The sequence below is a fragment of the Engraulis encrasicolus genome, chromosome 15, assembly GCF_034702125.1.
Source record: "Engraulis encrasicolus isolate BLACKSEA-1 chromosome 15, IST_EnEncr_1.0, whole genome shotgun sequence".
Lineage (NCBI taxonomy): Eukaryota > Metazoa > Chordata > Actinopteri > Clupeiformes > Engraulidae > Engraulis > Engraulis encrasicolus.
This window is the reverse complement of record NC_085871.1, coordinates 9205558-9228057: the sequence shown is the minus strand read 5'-3', so window position 1 is coordinate 9228057 and position 22500 is coordinate 9205558. Positions and strand designations below refer to the sequence as shown.

The following is a 22500-nucleotide window of genomic DNA, read 5'->3' as shown; positions in this document are numbered from 1 at the left end:
GCCAAAACAGGTGCTGCCGCTGGCATAAAAACAAGGGCAGCAAAGGAAACCCACTGGATGTGTGTACTGTAGGTCGTTACAGGAGCCATCAGTTCCTCTCGTTAGCCTTAATTGATTAAGAAAGTCATTAATCTGCCAGACTTTGCATTGCGTGTGTGTAGGAGTGGTCTGGCATACTCTACCTCTCTGTTGTCCAGGTCAGCTTGCACAAGGGTGCCCTTGAAGCAGGGCTCCACATACCGCACATAGTCACTGTACTGTAGAGAGAGACACACAGAGAGAGAGAGAGACAGACAGAGACAGAGACAGAGAGAAACACTGTTAGAGGCTTGTCACATTTACGTAATTATAAAAAAAGTGAAGGGGCAGTATTGGGGGAACTGTTACACGTTTGACTCTGTCCATAGTGTTTCCTGTGCCTATGTTTGTTTAAAACCAAAACAGGACCTCATGATAATTTGTGTTTTGCTGTTTGTTTGAAGTATTCTTACCCATGGACTCCAGCATGGACCCCAATGTCTAACTAAGAACTACATTTAAAAGCACTGCTTTCAAATTGTGTTGAACGTTTGTGCAAAGTTTGTTGAAGCCTTATTCCCTTTAGTGTCTCTGCTCTACTACGTACGTGTCATAATGGAACACAGAATTATATGTGTATGTGTGATGAGACTCACTCACAGCCATGCAGTGTTGCAAAAACAAAATCACAGAAAGTCACTATTGGCCATCTGAAAAGTCGCTAGAGGTCACTAGATGACGTCCCAACGTTACTTATGAAATCACAGCGCCACACACAACACGCTGATCTCCAGAAAAGGTGCCTATATCACTCCGTTCATATAGCTCGTTCAAAAAGTCGAGAATCCCAAGGAAGCCGACCTAAAACCTTGGGAAAGTGGGAGTGAACATTTGGTGACGCAATGTCAGATCGATAATTATCGAGGTTGATCTCTGGCGGAAGTATACAACAACGAGTTCCCGAGCTAATGTTTTGTGTGACGACACACGCATCATCAACATGGCGCCCATGCATGGAACTAGCATGTAAACAGTATCATAAATGCTAAAATATCATCTTGTAATCACTATCAACAACACCAGTTGATGTCATTCAATTGCAGATGCACATATGTCAGTCATGCTGGTCTCTGACTGTTTAATTTAGCCAACTTAAGCTAAAATGATATGTCGTGGGTGTGGAGGTGAAAAAAAAGAAAAGAGAACCAAAACAAAAGACGCATGAATCCCGATTGTTCCGGGATCAGTGGCGTTCACGCGCTAAAGTCCAGAACTCGATTGTCACATGAGCAGTGACGTCAGCTGTCTCGAGAGGTCCCGAGATTGTGAAGCCACCAATAATACAAACCGGCAGTGCTAGCTACTTTTTGGATATCAGAGCTAATCTGCAGCCCTGCTTAACCATGGGAAACGCTTCTGACGGCGGCACAGTGGTTACATTTAAGTTGAAAAACAATGATTTTGTCACCAAAAAGTCGCTAGATGAGGTTTTTAGTCACCAGAAACGGTTACGTGGCGCTATTCCGACATGTCGCTATTCCGACATTAATGTCTATTGTTGGAATACCGACACGTTTTCCACCGTCCGCCGCTATTCCGACATTTTTTTAAGTAGCCTATAGGCCTATATTGAACCATTCTGAGAATGCTGCCACTCTACTATGTAGCTCTGTCATCAGGGCAGCCAACGTTTCCCTCCATATCCCTAGGTTTAACCCTAACCCATATCCCGACGTTTCCCTCCATATCCCTCCCCATATCCCTCCTAACCCTAACCCTAACCATAACCCTAACCCTGGGGATAAAAAGTGTCGGAATAGCGGCATGTCGGAATAGCGACATGTCGGGACAGCAGATTGTCGGAATAGCGCTATGTCGGAATAGCGAGTGCCACCCCCAGAAACGGCCAAAAGTCGAAAAAGTCGCTAAATTGGCACCACTGCAGCCATGACAGACAAATTTGTTTTCTTCCATCGCGTCAGGGATGGTGTTGATGTCTTTGGTATTTTTATGTTTTCTTCAAGCATTGCATGTTACCCAATGGACCCCAGTGTCTAACGTAATACATTTTAACCCAATGTAGCCCTGTGAGAATTTTCTATCCTTTAATAATACATAGTTGGTATGATAAATACTTTGAATAAATAGAGTTCATAATTAGAATGAATAAGGTCTAATTAAAAAGGTTAAAATATTTAGGGCTTTGATAATGAGAGTTCATTACATTGGGAGTGTGGTGACGTCATGTTTAAAACGAGGATGTAATGCAATATGCATGCAAGGTTTCTTGAATGCATATTTTTATTTGCTTTACTATTATTTTCTGAAGGATGTAAATGTGTGAAAGATGTTTATATTAATGTCAGAGAAGTTTCTGAAGATATATAATATTTCGTTATGTCTTAATTTCTGTAACCAATCAAAAGCTAGAGAGTTGGGAGGTCGCAGGAAGTGTAGTAGTTCAAGCTGGAGAAGGAGAAAACAGAGATTCTGATGTGTGCGTGTGAGGTCGGATTCCGTGAAGATAAGTTAAAATAGAAATGTGTAACTCATGTATTTCTGACCAGTAGACATAGTAGTAACACGAGTGAACAACGAGTGAGCTTATTACGTTGCTACAATGACTTTGGGACTGATTAAGAAGACCTACTGCCACTCGTGGTAAAAGTTCAGCAGTCGCCATTCATGTTGATGTAAACTTTCATTGTGAGTTAGCTATGTCGTGTGCTTTCGAAAACGGACATTGTTCGCCAGTCCGGAGAACAAGTTGTGTCGCGTGAGGAGCCAGAGGACATTGTCTAAACTCTGGGAGAAGTTTACAGTCGTCGAGGACATCGATTGGAGAGCAAGGGTGTCGAGATGCGGTGCAACACATGTTGTCCATGCATGCAGCTCGTGGATGCTGTGCTGCGCTGCATGTGCTTGCTGGAGCAAGCAACCTTTTCTCTCACACACCATCACGTCTCGTTTGCCGTCTACTCTGAGTAATTCTACGCACTCAAGCATCTCTACTTCGGGGTATATTTCTAATAGTTTGCCGGCTTAAGTTTCCTTTTGTATTTTCTATTTTCACAAGAGTATTACTGAGTATTTTCAAGTGAATTACAGTGAAGGTATTTGAATATTTCATGGTTTGAATAATCAGAAGGTATATTGGTTTAAAGAGGAACTAAGTGAATATATCTAAGGTTTATTTAAAGCTGTACCCGAGGGTTTAAAACTAAAACGGAGTGAATTATTTACAATTTACAATTTAACCCATTTATGTATGTGTGTCTTTAATATGTGCATTTAAAAGTAAAATAACATTTATTTTAAACTGACTGATTTACTTATTAAAACCAAAGATATAACCTAATAACTAGTTATAAAGGACCTAGGGTAGCTGAACCCCTATGTAATTCCCTGGAAGGAGCAAAGGGGCGCTGCACCAATAGTCTGATGCTGCATATAAGCTGCATTGACCAAGGTGCCTGAAGTAAAATAGACGCTGCATTCAAGCTCTTGAGATTTGAGGGTTTTTTATTTAAAAATGTGGTTATTGTTGAGCTGAATGAAGACATTCTAATGCAAGGGTCCTAGCTTTTAAATGTAACTTATTTCACGTTTTTATGTGCTTCGGAAGCTGAGATATTTAGGTTTTTATAGATGTTTTGAAGGGACCTTTTCCCAATAGGGCTTGGGCATTCAGCAGGCGTTTTTGCAAGTGCCTTAGGCTTAAATGAATTAAAGCACTGCTCCATCCTGGGAGTACCCATGCTGCCTTGCACATTCTTTTCGAATGTGATTTAGTCTGGATTTTGCCGCCAGACAAGCACTGCTCCATCCTTGCTTTTGATGTTCAAGCATTGTGTATCTGCTGCTGCTGTACACCTCAGTTTCCATTAGGATCAATCAAGTATCTCTACAATGGTCTACCTTGGCTCTCAGGTCCTGATTACAAATACGTATATCTGGACTAAGTAAATGTCTGTTTCAGAGAGACTGGATGAGATAGCTCCTGGAATCTCTGGCAGCATCACTCACAGCCATGACGTTGACAAAGTCGTTTTCTCCCAGCGTGTCGAGGATGGTGTTGATGGTGTGTTTGGCGATGGTGAGACGCAGGCCTTTCATGCTGCCGCTCACGTCCACCACGATGATGATGTCTTTGGGGGAGGTGGCCGCCTGGATGTACCTATGGCAATGATACACACTCAGCATCAGCACCAGGGAGAGAGGGAGAGTGACAGCACAGGGAGGAGATTGCAAACGAACACATACAGTATGTACAGACACCCAGATCAAACCATCCTTTAAAAAAAAAGAAAAACATAGTGCAATACTTCATAAACACATGTAAACGCATGCAACATACACACATCTTGCTGCAGCTATGGACACCTAATACGCACATATGCACACACGCACACACGCACGCACACTTCACCAATATGAACTTTACCATCCCATTGAAACGGCATTTAGGCCTACACACACTCACACACTCACAAACACAACGTAAATTATGTCTAAATGTCTAATGTCACTAAAAACATTCCCAAAACAAGTGGTGTTGGCAAAAGTCTATGTCGATGCATACCATTACCATTAAAAGACCTTATAATGTGTATTATCACTGGATATTAGCATAATAGCATAACCAAGGCCGGTGCCACGGGGGGGCATTGCCCCCCCAGCCAAGCTGCTGTGCCCCCCCTGGGCCTATTCACCTAAACATGCTGATATGGTCATTAATATGAAACAAATGAGTATTTTTTTCTGAATACAGTAAATATAAAGTACAAGATAAAATGCCACAAATGCTTAACCACCATAGCCCTAATAAAGAAATAAATGAATAGGCTACACTATTTAGACATTGTCAGTAGACCTAAATGTGAAATAATAAGTGAACAGTGATCCCTTGAAATAATGGGATTGTCCCGTAATTAGAAACAAAAGTACTGTTCTATATAGAGCTGAAACTGAGCCCACAATTTGGTTAAAATGCAGGAAATTGCATCTAAGAAATACAAATTTTTCTGGGGGAGGACCCCCATACCCCCCGTCAAGGTGTCCCCCCCATACTCCATCAAATGCCCATCCAACGACTTGGTTCTGCAGCCGGGTATGAGCATAACAGCATTGTGATCATGTGTGCTGTCAGCATGTGGGGTCTTTCAAAACAAAAGGCAGCTCTCTTGATCACTTCCTGACCAAGTAGCGATATGCCTAATTAGATACAGCTATGACGCAAAGGAAGCTTTGCCAAAGGCTAGTTCGGAAAGGGATGCGGGAGCTCAATTGAAAAATGAGCCTTGGCTAAGGCAACAACTTCCATGACTGAGGTCATTTCCTGACCCATCTCTCTACCCCAACCATTTCCTGTAAACCTCTTCAGCTGTCCTGTCGTTATGAAGGCAAAACACCCAAACATACTTAAAAGACTGCCACAGGGTAATTGGTAGGTCACTCATAGAGAAGAAAAACTGAAAAGCTACTTGATGTGTTAGGCTACTGATAACGAAGTAAATTAACCTATAGCCTAAGTATATTATTAGCATTTATAACAAAGTATGACTAAATTTGTAGCCGTGCCTGTTAACAGTAGCTGATTGTACAGTATTAGCAGATAATAGTATCATTAGAGCTTCCCATTACTGTGTGCCCATGAGCGTCATGAGTGGAGGGGGGGCTGATAATATGCACTAATGTGCACTAATAGAATGAGTGTTGGCGAATGAGATCAAAGTAGCAAGATACATGTGTGCTATGAGTGGGAGGAGGAGGCTAATGAAGTAGCATAAGTGTATTCCCATAACGACTGAGTTATGGGGAGAGGGGTGATAACATAACATAAGTGGTAGTAGCATGAGCGCATCTGTGAGGGATTAACGAATGAGATAAAAGCAGTAAGATAGCTACATGTGCGTTGTGAGGAGAGCTAATAACATACTGTAGTATAGTATAGACGTGTAAGCGTATTTCCCTATGTAATTAGCGAGTGAGTTATGAGAGGGGCTAATAACGTAGCGTAAGTGTATTCACCTCTGTAATTAGCGCTAATAGCATGAGCACGTCCATGGGGGATAAGCGAATGAGATAACGCTGGTAATCTCATGAGTCAAACCTGGGCCACAAAAATATAATGAGATTCAGGGGCATCTGCATACTGGCCAACCAGGGCCAGAATAATGAGATGAGACAGAATGACAGGCTACGTCAGTGTGTGTGTGTGTGTGTGTGTGTGTGTGTGTGTGTGTGTGTGTGTGTGTGTGTGTGTGCGCGCGCGCGCGCGTGTCGGGCGTGTGTGTGTGTGTGTGTGTGTGTGTGTGTGTGTGTGTGTTAGGGCTGGGCGGTTTTGGAAAAAATGTGCATCACGGTTTTCTTGATGAAAATTAATATCACGGTTTTCTGCACGGTTTTTTGATAAGAGGCGATTTCCCCCCAAATCTTAATCTTTCGGACGAAAAATTTAAAAATGAGATAAAAATCATGAATTTAAATTAATCTCCATTTCTATTTTATCACTTTTTCATTTCAATAATATGTTTATAATTTATAGTTTATATTTCCCTACCCAACACTTTAAGTTCCATTTAAAGGAAAAAGGGTTAATAAATTATTATAAGCAGCTGTTTTTGGCTTTTTTTCCCCAAGACAGCCCAAAACTGCTTATTTCTCGTTCTACACCTGGCAACACTGAGCACTAGGTCCGGCATGTTGCGCTTGCGCAGCGCTTGACTAGCGAGTAAACACAGTGGGACAGAAACGAAACAGACTGAAGAGACAAACGGATTTACTTGACATTGTATGAATATTTTCTTTGAATTAAAGGCCAAATCTAACATAGAAGGTATTTTGTCAGGTAGTTTGTGTCATATGGCGATGTATTTCGCTCCTATTTTGCTCCCAAATCATTTCAAACAGCAATGTAGCAATGTATCTTGTCTGCCCATTACATTTTGTAAGCTAGGCTAAATAAGCCTCAATGGCAAAACTCATAAGCAGCCTTAACAGCAGTCCTGCACACACAGTTGGGATGTTAATTAAATACAGTTAAGAATCTGAGAACTGTTGTAGTCGATTAGAATAGCCTTTTATTTAACTTTGTGAGATCAAATGAAGGCTAAGTTAATTGAAATGTTCATCATGATTCATCCATGCCATGTGGATTCTTCATTATGCTTCACTGTCACCAGCTTCTTTAGCGCGATTAACCAATTATTTGTATTGCTTCAATCAACATTTTAAATTGTGTTGACATTCCTAGTAGAAAAGCAACAGTGGACTTATATAGCAGAGTTGAAATGAAGTGTGACACTAGCCTAGAAATCTAGACGCCCCTAGCGACCGCAAATTGAATTTGCTCCCGGGGGCAGTCTAGCGGACCCCGGTCGTTTTGCGAGGCTGAAAGTTATCCGATGACAGGGCCAATCAAATCGCGAGGGGGGCCGGGCTACCTAGTAAACAGGAAACTTTCTAAGAAGAAGCATGGTGTCCGTCCGTGCTACGTACAGCACGAAAGTGTTTACTTAATTTAAAAAGCCTGGATGATAATACATTTCGTGGCTGACATGGATTGATGTAATAATACACCATGAACTTATCGGACACAAATAGATCTCAACACATTACCATTTGACCATTCGATGTTTTAAATTAGCTCGGTAAGCTAAGTTGAGCATTTTACAGAACCAGATAGTCACACGCTATTATCAGACCACTACTGTAGGTGTAGAATGAAATTGCGGCCCCAATTTCTAATAAGACACATGCCATTAAAAACGAGACATTTGGGAGCTTTGAAAGTCTTTGAGTAGCTTACTAAATAGATGGGATCGAGTCTGGCTAGTGGGAGCGAGCTGACCGGGGAGCTTCCTGCGTTGGGAGCGACAATCAGGGAAAGTTATGGGTATACAGCTAGCTAGCTAACACCGAACATGCCATGTTGACAACAATCATAAATATAACCATTTAACAAGCCCCAAATTGCTCGACATTTCGCTGATTGATCAAAGAGGGCCATGTGGTTGAAAACGAGGCATTTTTGAACTGTATAAGTGAAAACACGATTTATTAGGAAACTTGTTTGTGGCTGTGGTCATCACACGCTTTCACTGCTACGACGGCTGGAAGTTGCCGCTTCACCTACAAAGAGGCCCTCGCTAGTGGCTAGCTAACCTGTCGTCAATAACAGAGCTAGGTATCCAGCCTTGTATTATATGCCTGCCCCAAATTCTAATAAGATCCATGTCATTAAAAACGAGACATTTGGGAGCTTTGAAAGTCTGTAAGTCGCTTACTAAATAGATGGGAATGACACCTAGTCTACCGAGCTAGCGGCTAACCATGTATTAGTTATGGGTATACAGCTAGCTAGCTAACACCGAACATGCCATGTTGACAACAATCATAAATATAACCATTTAACAAGCCCCACATTGCTCGACATTTCGCTGATTGATCAAGAGGGCCATGTGGTTGAAAACGATGCATTTTTGAACTGTATAAGTGAAAACACGATTTATTAGGAAACTTGTTTGTGGCTGTGGTCATCACACGAATTCACTGCTACGACGGCTCGAAGTTGCCGCTGCAGCTACAAAGGGGCGTGTCGCGTGTACGTTGTGAAAGACAGCTGTGACGTTACACAGAAGTGTGTGGGGATTGGTTGTTCCACCATCCTATTGCGTGACGTTGAGTGCTGAAGCAACCGTTTATCCCGCCCACACTGCCGCCCAGCCCTCCTAGACCCTGGTACAGCTTTTTGCTGTACGGGTCTGGCTGCGCTAGGCTAGTGTGACATGAAATATGAAGTTCACGCCCATAGCCTAGTATGTCTCTCAAACCCTCTCTCATCAAAAAGAGAACCTTGTGTAGGTGAAACCGAGATCACGGTTTTTTTTAACGGTATACCGCCCAGCTCTAGTGTGTGTGTGTGTGTGTGTGTGTGTGTGTGTGCATGCGTGCGAGAAAGTGTGCGTGCGAGAGAGAGAGAGAGACTGAGTGTGCACCCATGTGACAGTCTATGCATTTGAGTGCATGTATGCATATATCTATGCATATGTCTATGTCTATGTCTATGATATGTGCTTATATTAATGAGTGCATAGTAGTGGTATCTTCATCATGTGTGCTTGTATGTGTGTGTCTATGATACAAGATATTTATGGTCATGTACTTTGTGCTGGAAAAAAGTCCAAAAAGCAAAACCCGGGAAAAAAAAAAAAAAAAAAAAATGAAACAGATTGAAAAAAAGACATGAAGAGTAAAGGTGGTGCTCTGTGGCTGCAGCTAAGAATCCTGATAAAGAAGCTGTCCTTTTGGTCAGATATAGGCTAGTGGCAGCAGCGAGAGTGGCAGCCGAGTATCGGGTGGTGTGTTCTACTCAGCCTTTCACACTGACAGTGTCGGTGTGCGCGGCCAGTCCTGTTCAAAATCCCCCCACAGCCAATGCTAGTTTGCTACTTTGCCCTTCATTTCAACGGGACACCGCCGGCTGCAGCTGTCAAAATTCCGCTCGAGTTCTAGTTTTCAAATGCAGTGCGGCACGGAGTCGTCTTCCGCGCCACTACCGCTGTGTTGGTGTGGAAGGACAGATCTGTTCCTAAGTATTTTCGCCACCGCAGATGGTAGATGGTAGCAGGGAGAGGGGGCAACCGCCATTCCGACATACCGCCCTTCCGACATACCGCCATTCAGACAGTATTTGATTGCCATTCCGAACCATTTAAACATTGTTGCAAGTACTTAAAGGCACGTGATCAACGTTTTAACTCTATCTACAACAATGTTGCGACACGAGCGGAAAGTGGAGAGAGTGACAGCGCAATTACAGGATTAGTGTATAATTTAGTGTATCATTTTGTCACAGTCCAAATGCCCTTAAAGGTAGGGTCTGAGATCTTTGAAAAACAGTTCCTGCAAGCTGGAAAAAAGGCTCCTGCAATAAAACTTCAATGTCGGAATGGCGGTATGTCTGAATGGCGGTATGTAACCGCAGGGAGATGGTAGCCAGATGGTAGCAGGGAGAAGCGTGTGTAGCTGGAGGGGTGTGGATCAAGTCAAGTCAAGTCAAGTCAAGTAGGTTTTATTGTCAATTTCTTTACATGCACTGGTCATACAAAGAATTTGAAATTACATTTCTTGCTTTCCCATACAGACATAGACTAATCTAGGTAAGGACATAGACCCCCCATACTCAAATAGCGGCCCGCGGGCCACTTGTGGCCCGCGGGGCATCTATTTGTGGCCCTCGAATAATTTTGAAAAATAAAAAAATAAAAAAAAAAATTGGTCCGATCGCGCTGCCGGCTCTTATTTTGAAATCGCGCCACAGACGCTAGGAAGATGCGTGCCGTGTCTCCGCCCCCTCAATCAGTTTCTCCCTGCAGGCTCCAAACAGAAGTGACTATGAGGGTGGCAGAGGCTGTTGTGAGGTAGACTACTGAAGGGAAGTACGGTAGAACTTGTAAATAAATTATTTACAAAGTTCTCTTTGCCTCGTTTTTGAAAGTAATGGTCTACATTTCATTGCATACAGTGTGTTAGGACTTCGAATTAGTTTAGCACTAGCTGTAGCTAGTTGCTAACACAAATGAAGGCAAATTGTGTTTGAGCTCTGCTGGCAGCTAACTAGGGGTAGCCTACTTAAAAACGAATTGCTTGATAAACTTTTCACACTTTTAAACAGTCCCCAAATAGTTCGTTTGGAAAGCTAAGCCCCTCATAAGATTTCAAACAAAGTTATGAGCAGGGTTGGGGAGTAACGGATTACATGTAACGGCGTTACGGTAAAAGAATACAAAATCAATGTAATTGTAATCCGTTACATTACAAGCAAAAAAATATGTATTCAGATTACAGTTACATTCAGTGGGAATGGGGATTACTTAACAGGATTACAATTCTTGCGAAATTGCGTCTTTGGTCCCTTTTATTTATTTAATTAAACTGATTTATTTATTCATGTATTGTTATGCCGCGGCTTGTAGCCTATGTTGTGATTTTTGGTTTTATTCACAAAATACAAAGTGTCCCAACTTTTTTGGAATCCGCTTTGTATGTTTCATCAGTTTTAGCACGATCTCTCTGCAACACGGTGTAAAAATATAAACTCTTCCTTGATTAATTGCACAAAGCAAGTGTTCAAATTAAAGGATGTAGAGTTATATTTCGGAAATTTGTACACAAACCTTTTGCAATTTGACGATATCTCAGCATCGGTCAGGGAAACCGCTTCTACTCCATTTTTGCATTTTTCGCCGAGCTGTGATCAACTTGTTGTTGACCGCTGCTCTCTTGTGGCGGTTTCCGTGTACTGCAGAACGTTTGGAAATGACACGCAGGATGTTTTTGAGATGGATTTTTTTTGTGTGTCAGCGTGGAGAGGGCTTTGAATTTGATGCATCAGCTTAATTACCTCAAAACAATAATTCTGCTCGACTTTAACAACTGATATGTTGTCTGTACATAATGCTCTACCTTATTAACATATTGGATGTTTTGAAAATGCCAGCATTTTGATTTTATTCACAATCAATGCATCAATGCATTTGCTCCATAGGGAAACTTACAAAGCATACCACGACGATCATTTAACAAAACAAAAGTAATCCAAAAGTAATCCAAAAGTAATCCGTTACATTACTTAAATATTGAAGTAATGGGATTACATTACTGAATACATTTTTGAAAGAGTAATTTGTAACTTTACCGGATTACATTTAAAAAGTAACTTCCCCAACCCTGGTTATGAGCAACTTGATGATTTATTATTGGCTGTTGCATTTAATCAACATTGCATCAATGTGCCATTTTCTTGTTGGCAAAACCTGGTGTCCTCCTATCTATGTGTCCTCTTTGTTGGGTCCATTATTGCATCTGATTCTCAGGTGCCGTTTCCACGTAGCTGGATATTTTTATATGTGGATATTTTTTTCTCCTGCTTGTATTGGTTTTGCATTGGTTTTGGCCTTCCGTTTCCACGTAGCAGATATTTAAAAATCCAGGTGCAGGAGAAAAAAATAGCAGGAGAAAAAAATATCCTGTTTAGGGGTCTGAAACGCATTTGTTACAATGGAGGATTTTTTTTATCCACATGTTGCGTTTCCACGTAGCAGGAGAAAAAAATACCCTGCTAAAAAAATATCCTGCTACGTGGAAACAGCACCTCATTATGCATGTGAGAACTGCATAAACAAAGTCATAATAAGCAACATTTGTTTGAAAAGTGTTATCTTCAGGCTTATTGGTTTTCTCACTAAGAAATAAATGTTTATGAATGTAGTCTGCAAATATAGGCTAATCTTATGTCATTTAAAAAAGATAATCTTATGTCATTTAAAAAAAAAAATACTGAAGGGTGGGTGGCAATGACAGCAAGGCAGGCACCTCACCCCACAGTGCTCCAGAAAAATGCAGGCCCTTTATGAGAGAAATGTTCTCCCATCCTGTCACTGGAAACTAAATATCTGCTGTGGGTGTGAGTGCGTGTGTTTTGTGATTACAAAGGCCTTATCATTTTTAAATTTTTATTTTATTTATTTTTTTGGTGGGGGTCGTGTCGTGTCAGCCCGGCCCGGCCCTTTATTGGGAGGAATTTTGAAAAACTGGCCCTCGGGGACTTTTAATTGAGTACCCCTGACATAGACAGTATAGACATAGACAGTACTTATACATGGACTTAAGACAGTATGGACATAGACAGTGCTCATACAGACATTTAAAGTGCAAGACTGGACAACAGAAGACTTGTAGAGGACATACATTAAGAGGTATTGTTGTGCTTTTGTGCTTTTCCTAAAAAAGTCCTTTATAGCGTTCTGACATGGTAATAGTAGCATTTTGAAGAAAAATAAATATTAAAAAGGTCTGTCAAGTACACCAGCAGCAGTGTGTGTGTGTGTGTGTGTGTGTTTGTGTGTGTGTGTGTGTGTGTGTGTGTGTGTGTGTGTGTGTGTGTGTGTGTGTGTGTGTGTGTGTGTGTGTGTGTGTGTATGTGTTTAGTGCAGGTAGAAGGTGCGGTGTGCGTCTGTGTGTGTGTTCGTGTGTCTGTGTGTGTGTGTGTGTCAGTGTGTTTATGTTTGGGTTTAGTGCAGAAAGTGCAGTGTGCTTGTGTGTGTGTGTGTGTGTGTGTGTGTGTGTGTGTGTGTGTGTGTGTGCATGTTTTGAGTTAGTGCAGGTTGAAAGTTCAGTCACAAGTATAGTAGTGCAGGTGGAATGTTCAGTCGCAGATATGGTGGTGGGGGATGGGGGGGGGTTGTCAGTGGCCTTGCTGGTTAGAGGCTGACAGTGGAGGGAGAGTGGGTTGAGTGTTCAGCATCTTGATCGCTTGGTGCATTGTGCTGCTCGCCAGCCTGGTGGTACGGGAACGGAGGCGCCTGTACCTCTTTCCAGAGGGCAGGAGGCTGAACAGTTTGTGTGCAGGGTGGCTTGTGTCTTTGATGATCATCAGTGCTTTCCGGGTGAGGCGTGTGGTGTAAATGTCCTGCAGGGAGGGGAGTGGTACTCCAATGATCTTCTTCGCTGTGTTCACAACACGCTGGAGTGTCTTCCTGTTTTTCTTCGTGCAGCTTCCTCCCCACACTGTGATGCAGTTGGACACGACGCTCTCTATGGTTCCTCTGTAGAATGTTGTCATGATGGAGGGTGTAGCACTTGCCTTCTTTAGTTTGCGCAGGAAGTAGAGACGCTGATGGATCAGATATGCATTTGGCATTTTGGTTATAATATAAAGGTCATGGATGTTGGGTAGTTGAGTTTCTTAACACGCTGAGCCGACTTGATTACTCCATGGAGGGCTTTCCTGTCTTGAGCAGTGGTGTCACTATACTGGTGTGAAATTACCTGCTAGAATACTCTCTTTCATACAGCGGTACAAAAATTGGCCATGTCCATACCTATGTAGCTGCCTCAGAAAAAAAGAGTCGCTGTCTTAGTGATGGAATTGATGTGATGAGATCAGCTTAGTAGGTCGTCAATAACTCCAAGGAATCTAAAACTGCTAACTCTCCATGGTGATGTGTGGGTCATTTGTGTGCCTTTGTGAGCATATTTACGGTCTACCAGTGTCAACCCTATACGGTGCCTCTCCTGGAATGGTTTGAACTGTTTGTGTGTATGTATGCTGTGTGTTTGTGTGTTTGTGTGTATGTTGGTATGTAGACTAGGCTTGCATGTGTGTTTGTTTGTGTGCTTCTGTGTGCTTTTGTTTGTGCGTACAGCGTGTGTGAATTTGTGTATACTTCCCTTTGCCTTTGCGTGCGTGTGTGTTTGCGTGTGTGTGTGTGTGTGTGTGTGTGTGTGTGTGTGTGTGTGTGTGTTAAGCTAAGCAGCATTAGTGCAGACGGCTTTAGGTGTGCTTTGAGGTGTCTAGGAACTGACCGAGGGCAATCAGTCACGGAAGGCACAGATTAGGGGTTGTCAATCCCTCGCTAGTGTGTGTGTGTGTGTGGGTGTGGGTGTGGGTGTGGAAGTGTGTGTGTGTGTATGGGTGTGTGTGTGTGTGTGGGTGTGTGTTTGTGAGGGTGTACTCACCCCACCTGCCCACGATCTGACCTAGCACTTTGTTATTTAGCGTTTGGGACATGTGTGTGTATGTGTGTGTGTGTGTGTTTCTAAGTTTTGATCGGGCAACTCTGCAGAAACGACTGGTTAATGTCTCAGTGGCAACAACTAACCACTTCATCGATAACTCACAGGTGCACATATGTTACAGACACAAACTCAAACACATGCACATAGACTGACTGACACACACACACACACACACACACACACACACACACACACACACACACACACACACACACACACACACACACACACACACATCTAATTAAAACAAGGAATGTACCGAATCCTGATTTTTAAGGTTCTGCCGAATATCGAATCCATTGCTTAAGATTTGGCGGAATCTGAAACTGAATACCGAATCCTAGTCGATCCTAATCGATCATCAGCTTGTACATTATAATGCAGTGAAAACCAAAGCTGAAGGAGTATTGTATTACTTTATTTTAAACTGTAAAAAAATGGACAATAACTTCTCTTAAACATTGACAACATAATCATGTCTCACTTAACACATGTGGTAGGACTCGGTTCGGTTCGTGCTCATGGGTTCGACCGAAACCGAGCCCTGTCAACAAGACTGAATCTGACCTCACCCGAAACCAAATCTTAGATTCAGGACATCCCTAATTAAAACACTTTGCTGTGATCAATTCTACATATGATACCTTTTTGATATGCCAAACTGCTTTGTTAACACACGATAACACACTCCAAAACACACCAAAGTAAACGCAATAGACTCACCAGTTGCGATTCCGTGCATCAAATGTCACCACACCATTCTCATCCGGTGTCCACTTGATACCTGCGAAGACATTCAAATCATTGAACACACACCCTGAGTGTGTCTTTGCATGTGTGTGTTTGTGCTACTCACTCTGGGCTCGGGGGGAAAGTGTAAAGGTACACTATACAGTACACTGTGTATGTGTGTATACGTATGTACGCATGTGTGTGTGTGTGTGTGTGTGTGTACGTACGTGTGTGTGTGTGTGTATAGTGTGTGTGTGTGTTTATAGTGTGTGTGTGTTTATAGTGTGTGTGTAGTGTATGTGTACGTGTGTGTGTGTGTGTATAGTGTGTACGCGTGCGTGTGCGCGTGTGTTTCTGTACGTGTGCGTGTGGTTTATAATTGGCCATTGAGTACTTGGAGTTAGGTGCGCTGACTCACACACTGGTAATGACTGCTGTCAATCAAAGCCACTTAGAGTATCTGCTATCAGCAGCTACGTGGACAAAACTCACTTTCCTTCACTGTGTATGTGTGTGTGTGTGCATGTGGGAGGGGTGTGTACAGTATATATGTGTGTGAGAGACAGACTTTCCTTAGTGACAGCATGCAAAAATGTGGGCTTATTTCTATACCTGTATTTATGTGTCATCAATGTGTGCGTGTGCGTGTGCGTGTGCGTGTGCGTGTGTGTGTGTGTGTGTGTGTGTGTGTGTGTGTGTCCGTGCATGCGTGCGTGCCTGCATACATACCAGGGTAGAGCCTGAAGAATCCGGTGGAGCTGCCAAAGTACTGCCAGGTGAGCGTGGGGTCCTTCTCAAAGTTGCTGATGAAGATGTCATTCAACGCCTCCGACATGTACACGCCATTCAGGATATCAGGATCTGAAAACACATCAGACAAATAATTATGTCCTGGAATTTAGCGGCAGCTTCATTGCTGCTTTGATAGAAAATCCCTGAAGGAACCCACAGACAAAGAATACTTCAGTGTTATGCTGCCCTCATGTTCCAAATGTCTGCAAGTTATAACTGCTCTCTTGGCTCCTTTCCTTACTGCAGTACAGATATCATTCAGGCATATGACCATTATGAACTCGCAACAAACACACAAGTACAGGCCATTCAGGATATCGGGTTCTGAAAACTCATCACCATCAGTAATATTGCCGACTGAAGGCATGTATACTCTTCTCAGGTTGTCCAACGCTATATTCAGCTCTACATGCGCATATGTCTGCGACACATTTTTGTTTATCTCCAGTATGGGGGAGGGAACAAATCATGTGTGCTAGTACATTACATTACATTACATTACATTACCGGTACATTACATTACATTGCATTACATTAGATTGCAGATAGACGCTTTTATCCAAAGTGACATACTCTGTAACAGGCACGTGAACAGATTAACATTGGAGCTATCTGCTGTCAACATTAGCCTGATTACCATCGACTTTAAATTCTCTTTGAGACTTGGTCTGACCAAGAGAATAACAATTAATGTTTCCCAAACGGCATGGTTGACCCGCCTCCCTAGGTTTGCTACTGGTGGACTAGTTTCCGAAAAAGTGGGTGGAGTTCCCGATTTTTCTTGAGTTCAGAAACGATATTTACATTGCTCTAGGCCTGACTAGTCAACATAGCCGACTTTCAAGATGGCCACAGAATCATCTAAACCAACACTTTGGAGTTGTGTTCCATCCCTGTCATGCCTGTGTCCAGGGCTTGTGTCCTGCCTATATTTACCTCCGCCAGGAGGTTATGTGATCGCCCGATTTCTGTGTTATCATGTCTGTCCGTCTGTCCGTCTGTCCTTCTGTCGCTCTGTTCGTTCGCTGCTATTTCGTGGCCTGCCACAAGGTGGCCGAGGTGAATTGAGCAATGACAGGGCGCGCCTGTGAGGTGGATTGATGGACAGTGACCACACACAGCCAGAATGTATTACGCGCGGATTTGCTGTGCCTACATGGCTGCGTAGCCAATGCGTAGCCAGTAGCACACCAAATGATATAATAGCCGATATGCCGACAATATGGCACACATATCGTCGCCGAGTTTATTGTTCTCCGAGTGTTTGCCCTGTCAACCAAATCAGCGTTCGCGGAGCTAATTGCTCTCCGGGTGTTTCCCTGAAGATTACGAAGGTTGGAGATATTAACAACGGCAAACAGTGTTTAACAGTGAACAGACAGCGCCAAGGAGGGAAAGGTACCCAGTTGGTTCTCTACATGAAAGTTTAAATAAAGTTGTGTGGCGACAGTCACCACAAAGCCAAACAGAATGCACAGCGCGCGGATTTGCTGTGCCTGCATGGCTGAAGCCATAGGTGCGTATAGTCAATAAATAGCACCCAAACATAATGTAATATGTAGGCTAATGGCATGCATATCGTCACAACTTTTGCGGAGTTAATTGTTCTCCGAGTGTTTTCCATGTCAACCAAATCAGCTTTCTCTCGCCTGTTGAAGTTTGTAGCCCACGGAGGGAGGGAAAAAATAGCCTAATTACGGTGAACAGTGTTGGCTATCAATGATGAACAGACAGCGCCCAGGAGGGAACGGTATATCCAGTTAATCAAAGCTTGTGTTTGACAGTGATACCAAATCGTTCTCAAAGGCCAAGGTGCCCCCGTAGTCATATATCATTCACTATAGGCTATATTATGGATTGATATTAATAGCTGCGCTATTTAATATTGTGGCAAAACAATTATGTGATGAAAGGCATAATGCTTCCAATCATCAAAATGTTTATAACAACACAATGAATTAACAATGACACCAGGCTACAGTATAGCGATGGGATACAATATTTTCCAAATTAGGTCCTATAGCCTATGGCATGACCAATCACATTTGCCAATCACACAATGGCAGGTGAACTAATACCAAAGCTAACCAGGTGAGGCGACATAAGCCTTAGCTAATAAAAGAGACACATAATTTGGTTAAAATTGAATGTTCACTTCTCTGAACACTGTAGGCCTAGCCTATAAATAGTCTAGGCATGCATGGATTACACCACGACATATCACAAATATTACAACCAAATTCAGCTTCCTTGGCGGAGGTTTGCACTCTCTGAGTGCATTTCTAGTTGTGATTGTGGTTGTCTATTACATGTCCCAAATCCCAAGCTCCATGTCTCCAAGTCCAATGTTCATCCGATGGTGTGTGACAGGGTGAATACACCGGCCACAATAAGATCAAGCGACAGAAGTTGCTGCACTGTGTGGCAAGAGCGATGCGAGTGACAGAAGCGACAGAGTATTCCAACATCCCCTTTGGCTGTGACGGCTGTCGCTGAACCGCATCATAGCTGATTTGCATAATATTAGCTTAAAGCGATGGTTCGGAGTAGAATCACCCTAATGCCATTTGAACCGTGACACCCATCCACCTTTACACCCGAAGTGTTTTCTGCCGCAGACTTACATCAACAGAGTTGCCGTGTTATTCGATGTTTATTCCGGTTAGCTTGACTCAAGCGCATATGGATACTGGGCACCGTCTCCAAACTTTCCCCACAAAAATAACATGTCATTACACCAAACTTCTGCAGTAGCACAAATATGGTCTGTACTCACGAAACGAAGCATTTGGAAGTTTGGAAATAGTCCAGGAGTTTAGTATTATCAACACAAGCTGAATAGCTTCTCTGCTGCTAAAGCTGTGCCAACGTTACTTCCGTCATATGAGACAAGCCCGTAAAAGTCTTCAACAAACTTCCAGACGAGAGTGTTAAAAAAGTTTTCACTGAATTGTGATTAAGGGTTATATTTTCAAGGCAATACTTAAAAGATATTTCAAATCTTACCTACTATCAATTAGACAAGGATTTTCGTTATCAATACTGATGCTGAATTCACTTTTCATTGTGCATATTATGAGCTTCGTTGAGGACTCTTACATGCTTGTCTTAGATGACGGAAGTAACGTTGGCGCAGCTTTAGCAGCAGAGAAGCTATTCGGCTTGTGTTGATGATAATAAACTCCTGGACTATTTCCAAACTTCCAAATGCTTCGTTTCGTGAGTACAGACCATATTTGTGCTACTGCAGAAGTTTGGTGTCATGACATGTTATTTTTGTGGGGAAAGTTTGGAGACGGTGCCCAGTATCCATATGCGCTTGAGTCAAGCTAACCGGAATAAACATCGAATAACACGGCAACTCTGTTGATGTAAGCCTGCGGCAGAAAACACTTCGGGTGTAAAGGTGGATGGGTGTCACGGTTCAAATGGCATTAGGGTGATTCTACTCCGAACCATCGCTTTAAGTCCAACTACACACTGTCGCTGAATCGCCTCTAGTTGCCCGAATCGCTTTTGTCGTGCGACTCAGTACAATGTCAATTACTTCCATCGCTGGAATCGCTTTGTGCTCCTCATGGCCTAACGTATGTGCACAAGTCTGAAATGTAACATGTATGCCCTGTCTTGCCTTGAGTAAATCTTGTTCAGGGATGAAAAATAAATGTTAGTGAAGACTGACAATGATGTTGATGATATCGTATCCTATTGAATGTTTTCATCACCATTAATTATCAGTTGATGAGTGGGTATGCAGTATTCTGAAGGTTTGTTTCTTATAAACGTTGGTCGGCACCTGTATGTCGCTCTGCTGTGTGTGTGTGTGTGTGTGTGTGTACGTGTGCGTGTGCGTGCACATGTGTGTTACGCACATGTGTGTGTGTCTGTGTGCACGCGCGTGTGTGTGTTGTCTCACCCTTGTTGTAGACGTTGGTGGGCACCTGTATGTCGCTCTGCTGTGTGTGTGTGTGTGTGTGCATGTGCGTGCACATGTGTGTTACGCACATGTGTGTGTGTGTGTGTGCGCGCGCACGTGTGTGTGTTGTCTCACCTTTGTTGTAGACGTTGGTGGGCACCTGTATGTCGCTCTGCTGTGTGTGTGTGTGTGCATGTGCGTGCACATGTGTGTTACGCACGTGTGTGTGTGTGCGCGCGCGCACGTGTGTGTGTTGTCTCACCTTTGTTGTAGACGTTGGTGGGCACCTGTATGTCGCTCTGCTGAGTGTTGACGGGCAGCTTGCTGAAGTGCTCGTTCTCCTCCAGGGGAAACTCTCCTCCCAGCTCCACGAAGTTCCCATCCTCATCGGCCGTGTTGATCATCATGGAGTTGAAATAGTCAAACTACACACAAATGCAGCATATTAGTACCAGACAATATACAGTAATAGTCCAACTATAAACACATTACGTCACACTTAGATGACACTTTTATCCAAAGCGACTGATAGTTACTATTAGGGCTGGATAAAATAATCGAGTTAATCGATAATCAATCGAATCGAATCGAAATTCACATAATCGATTCACAGGGCACAAAATCGATGTTTTTGGTTCTTTTTCTTTTTGCTCTTTTTGTTTAATTTTGGTCTATGGAAAATACCCAGTAGGTATTAGTCAATTAGGCCTAGGCCTACTTATTACAAGTTAAAACTGTCAAGCCACAGCCCTTTGACATTTTTATATAAAAATAGTATCAAAATAAAATAATATAATACAGCATCTTTTGGGGGAAATCCTGGCACCAAGAAGGGAACGGATTGAATCGATCCGGAATGAATCGAATCGAATCGAATTGAATCGTGATTAATCGATTCAAAGCCCTAAGAATCGAAATCGAATCGATACTGGAACATGGCTGCGATACCCAGCCCTAGTTACTATCAGTACAGGGTATTGGTTACAGTCCCTGGAGCAGGTTGGGGTTAGGTGCCTGGCTTAAAGGCACTTCTGCTATGGAGTGACATAGGGAGTGCGTTTTAATATGTGACCTTGCCTCCTCCACTTGCCTCCTCCACTTGCTTCTCGTCATGATGACATCACTGACAACAGCATTATATTTCAATATCTTGCAAAAGCTCAATTGTAAAGTCTTTTTCTCATTTGCAATTGGGATGGTGAATGAAAAACAGTCCCTCAAAAGTTGTTGTGGCGAGGCTGACAGCTGGGAAACTTTATCGTTTTCTCCACGGAGGAGGGGCCAGGAGGCGGGACGAGGAGACAAGCACAAGTGGAGGAGGCAAGGTCACATATTGGGATGCACCCAGGGAGGGGAAGGGTGGGATTCAAACTGGCAATCCTTTCATCTAAAGCCCATCTCCTTCACCACAAGGGCTCAGCTGCCCGCTTCAATGTATGACATTAGTGTCATACTGTTAAATAGTCAAACCAATAATTGGAAGGTGAGTGTTTACGCCCAATTTACTACGGTTATCAGCCAAGCAGGATCGAGAACGAGAGCGCACAGTGTTAGAGTTACATTAGATTTTATAATCATTGCAAAAGTATGGAACATCGTGCACTCAAAGCAATTGAAATACCCTTTTGATATTGGTGGTTTATTTTTCCACTTTGCACACACACACACACACACGCACGCATGCACGCACGCACACACACACACACACACACACACACACACACACACACACACACACACACACACACACACACACACACACACACACAAATAGACGTACCTCCAAAGTGGCGTTGAAATCGTGGTAGAGGTCAGCATCCTCAGCAGACTCCGCTAATCTCTGATGGAAACATCAACATCGACACAAGGTCCGCAATCAGGGTAAAGGGTGTGTTAATGAACACACACACACACACACACCCACACACACACACACACACACACACAGGAACGCATGCATACGAATACGTACGTACGTACGCACAAACACACACACACACACGCAAATATGCAAATATGTACAGGCACAGGCACACACACACACACACACACACACACACACACACACACACACACACACACACACACACACACACACACACACACATATGTACAGGCACATGTAGCACACACACACACACACACACACCAACCTTGACAGACTTCATCTTCCTCCCCAGCATCCTCTCCATCTCCTCTGCAAAGCTCGCCACCAGCTCTGATCCGTCCACTTCCTCTATCTTCACGATGGACTCTATGTCCTTATACTTCTGCAGATGGGGGTCACACACACACACACACACACACACACACACACACACACACACACACACACACACACACACACACACACACACACACACACACACACACACACACACACAACAAGTATTCCTGGTTATACATGTAAGTTCATCTCCGTTCATAGACATGATGAATGCTAGCACCCAGAAATCTAC

The 22500-nt window shown here is 43.0% G+C and overlaps 1 protein-coding gene across 1 annotated transcript in view; it reads right to left on the bottom strand.

Moving 5' to 3' along the window:
- cacna2d4a (calcium channel, voltage-dependent, alpha 2/delta subunit 4a) overlaps positions 1–22500 on the bottom strand; it is a 179393-nt gene that overhangs the window by 136677 nt on the left and 20216 nt on the right. Inside the window, exons 3-9 of the mRNA XM_063216987.1 lie at positions 22195–22311; positions 21822–21881; positions 20304–20466; positions 16063–16194; positions 15325–15385; positions 4045–4195; positions 183–257 (exon numbers count right to left, since the gene is read on the bottom strand). Coding sequence (XP_063073057.1) covers positions 183–257; positions 4045–4195; positions 15325–15385; positions 16063–16194; positions 20304–20466; positions 21822–21881; positions 22195–22311 — 759 coding nt within the window. The remainder of the gene's footprint in view (positions 1–182; positions 258–4044; positions 4196–15324; positions 15386–16062; positions 16195–20303; positions 20467–21821; positions 21882–22194; positions 22312–22500) is intronic.